This window comes from Lucilia cuprina, chromosome 3, assembly GCF_022045245.1.
Source record: "Lucilia cuprina isolate Lc7/37 chromosome 3, ASM2204524v1, whole genome shotgun sequence".
NCBI classification, from domain to species: Eukaryota; Metazoa; Arthropoda; class Insecta; order Diptera; family Calliphoridae; genus Lucilia; species Lucilia cuprina.
This window is the reverse complement of record NC_060951.1, coordinates 32291458-32294984: the sequence shown is the minus strand read 5'-3', so window position 1 is coordinate 32294984 and position 3527 is coordinate 32291458. Positions and strand designations below refer to the sequence as shown.

The 3527-nt window shown below is 29.9% G+C and overlaps 1 protein-coding gene across 2 annotated transcripts in view; it reads left to right on the top strand.

The window, feature by feature from the left end:
• The first annotated feature begins 229 nt into the window (after positions 1 to 229).
• The window catches only part of LOC124418620 (furin-like protease 2), a 29303-nt gene continuing 26005 nt past the window's right edge, over positions 230 to 3527 (top strand). For both annotated transcript variants that reach the window (XM_046945369.1, XM_046945368.1), the window contains exon 1: positions 230 to 1610. In XM_046945369.1, coding sequence (XP_046801325.1) covers positions 636 to 1610 — 975 coding nt within the window. In that variant the 5' untranslated portion in view covers positions 230 to 635. The remainder of the gene's footprint in view (positions 1611 to 3527) is intronic.

Below are 3527 nucleotides of genomic sequence, written 5' to 3'. Positions count from 1 at the left end.
ACTAGAACTGAACTAGAACTGAACTAGAACTGAACTAGAACTGAACTAGAACTGAACTAGAACCGAACTAGAACTGAACAAGAACTGAACTAGAACTGAACTAGAACTAGAACTGAAGTAGAACTGAACTAGAACTGAACTATTTTATTATTTATTATTATTTTTTATTATTTTAAATTTTTAAAATTTTTAATTTTAATTAATAATGTTTCTTTTATTTCGTTTCAGATTTTATACTCACCAACCAACAATATGACTGTCTAACCATATATTTCCATAACAACGAAAACCAAAACTCTTAAAAATCAAAATTTTGAAAAGTTTTCTCTTTTCTATAGAATTTACTTGAAAACTTATACAGATACAAATCTGCACGCATGTTGTTGTTATCACTTTTAGATAAAACAAAAACTCTAAACATTCTCCTTATGAACTGTTATAAATTTCAAACTATAGAAACCTTAAACATCTATTGAAATCCCAACAAAACTCTGGAAATAGTCCTCCTTTCCCCTCCCTTTAAGGCAAAAAGTAAGAAAAAACTACCAAATTTTGTAGCCCTGAAGTGGAAACCATACAAGATTTTCCAACATTAAAACCAGAAAACATATAACCCCTACAAAATCTAACTAGCTATGAATTTACATCATAATCCAAATAACGATGATGAATGTGACAATTCAATATCATCACAAACACAAGAACAGCAGCAACGACAACAACAACAACAGCAGCAGCATGGCAACACAGTTTGTAAGGGCCAACATGTTTACCAAACACAACACAGAAATAGCAGTAATAGATTTTACCAAACTGGTCAGTTATTACAAAAGAAAATTATAACAATGTCAAACGCATCCACAACTGCTGAAGTAGCAGCAGCAGCAACAACATCAACAGCAATTAAATTATTAAATAATACCTGCCCCACAGTAGTAGATGAACGACAACAACAACGACATGGCCAACAGCATCAACATGTTCAACCATTACAAAAGTGGCTACAACGACCACGGGGGCAAACGCTTGCAAAGAATGCACCAGTGATATGGAATTTACTAAATAACAAAATGTTCAAATTACACAACAATGTCTGTAAATATTTCCTAGTGATGTTTGTCGTGATATTAACAAGTTTTCCAGCTGCCACCGTTATGGCTTTGCCCAGTCTACAGGACACAACAAATACTACAACTTCAACTACGAATAATGTAATACAGCAAATTCATAATGAATATAAAAATGATAAAATTGCCACAATTAGTCAAAGTGTAAATAGTACTAGTAATTACAACAGCAACAACAACGATACCACAAAAAATTCGGCTGTTAAAATAATATTAAATGATTATAATGATGCTTTTTTGCAAATGTTGCCCATGACTGAACAGAAGCAGAAGCAACATCACTCATCCGTTGTTAAAAATCATTTATTAGAAATGGAGCCGGATGTAACTGTAATACATGATGATCTTTTGGATAGTTTTCGTGGCACTCATAGTTTGCCGCATCAACCCATGTATACGAATGAATTTGCTGTTCATATACCGGCTGGCAAAGATATGGCCGATTTGATTGCAGATAAATATGGTTTTATTAATATGGGTCAGGTGAGTAGTTGAAACTAGTTTAGTTTAATTATTTATTTTTGTTAGTATAGTTGATGAAGCCTAAAAGTATGCAATAGTTTTTATATTATTATTACTCCTTTAGTTATGCAGTTGTTATTAAAGAAAAAGAAATATAAATGCAGCAAAAAAATATAAGAAATCAATCGATTTGTTCTGCAATTTTTTCTTTCGAATTTGTTTAAAATTTTTGCAATTATTTTTCATTTAAACGTTTATATTTAATTAAACTTTTCCATTATTGTTTTAAAATCTTCCCCTAGCGATCTACAACTGTCCATTTTTTATAGATGTATATTGCTACCCCTTAAAAATGTAAATAATTGCTCAAAAGTTTGAAAATTGATAAAAATCCAAATACCAAATAAAAAACAATTTAATATTTTTGCAAACACTCTTTGCAATTCAATTCAATTCTTGGTCTTATTTTTACAATAATAAATTTCCACTTTTAATACCAACACATAGAAACCTAACATTTCAAAAGCAAGCAAACAAACATACTCGAACACATGCATAACATAAAAAAGACTTTATAGCATTTATGTCATACCATTTGTACACACACAGACACACACACATACTCGAACATACATCGACTTGGACTCATACTTTTCTCATATTTTATTCCCCAAACAATTGCTGTATATGTAGTATGTGACCGAGTATTTGTATGCTTGGTGTGATTTGAGAGAAAAAAAAGAATAGCAAATCTAACCGATAGTACCGATCATTGTATTAACTGTAGTTTGAACTACATATAACCTAGGCTGAAGTACAGACTATAGTCTAAACTGCTGTCTAGGCTGTAGTCTGATCTGCTATAACACGAACTGGCTTATAATTTAGACTGATGTATTGTGTATCGGATCTATTATAGTTGCAACTACTTAGATTCTCGACTAAGTAAAGTCTGGCCTAGAGTCTTACCCATACTTAAGTTTGAACTATAATCTCAATCTTATTCAGAATAGTAATAATCCAGAAAATTGAACTCAAATACTTTTCATACATTAAAAAAATACCCTGATCTCATCACATAACTGCAAGTAAAAGTGTAAGTTTACTACACACTTGCATAACTATGTAGTATGTATAAAAATAAAATATGACTTCCTTTTTATTTCACTTCATGTTGTTGGTTGGCATTATTCTTTGTTTTGTAATAGATATAAAATAAATTTACTGCATTCACTCATATGATTGAGAAGTTGAAATTATTGCAAAAAAAAAGAATATATATATAAGAAAAAAATAAAAATAAAATAAACAAAAGTTTATTTAAGTTCCAGCAGGCAAGTGTTAAAAAGAGAGAGAAAAAAATGCGAAAGAGAAAATGTAAGTGTTGTCTTTTCTTGTTTGTTAGAATCTCCCGGGAAATGCTTGAGTTTTACTTACAAAGTTATAAATCAGTATGAAAAATGTTAAGAGACATGTGATAATACTATAACAACAGACATAAAAGTGCTAAAAGGAGTAGGAAAAAAATTGTTTAAAGAAATAAAAGAAGATGAACAGAAATTTTATTGAACTTAAGTAAAATGTATCGTTATGGAGAAATATGTATTTTTAACATAATAGAATTGTTATATTTTTGTTGGTTGGTACATAAGTCATCAGTAAGCAGTATTGGATAAAAAGGAAATATAAATAAGAATAAAGTGTAATAAAAATAGACAAGAATATAACAATGGCTTCGTTATGAAGATTTTAGCAAAATCAAGTTTTTCTAGTTCTTTTAAAGTTTTAGTTCATTTTTAGGTTAACTCTACTTCAGTTCTAGTTCAATTCTAGTTCTAGTTCAGTTCTAGTTTAGTTCTAGTTCAGTTCTAGTTCAGTTCTAGTTCAGTTCTAGTTCAGTTCTATTTCAGTTCTAGTTCAGTTCTAGTTCAGTTCTAG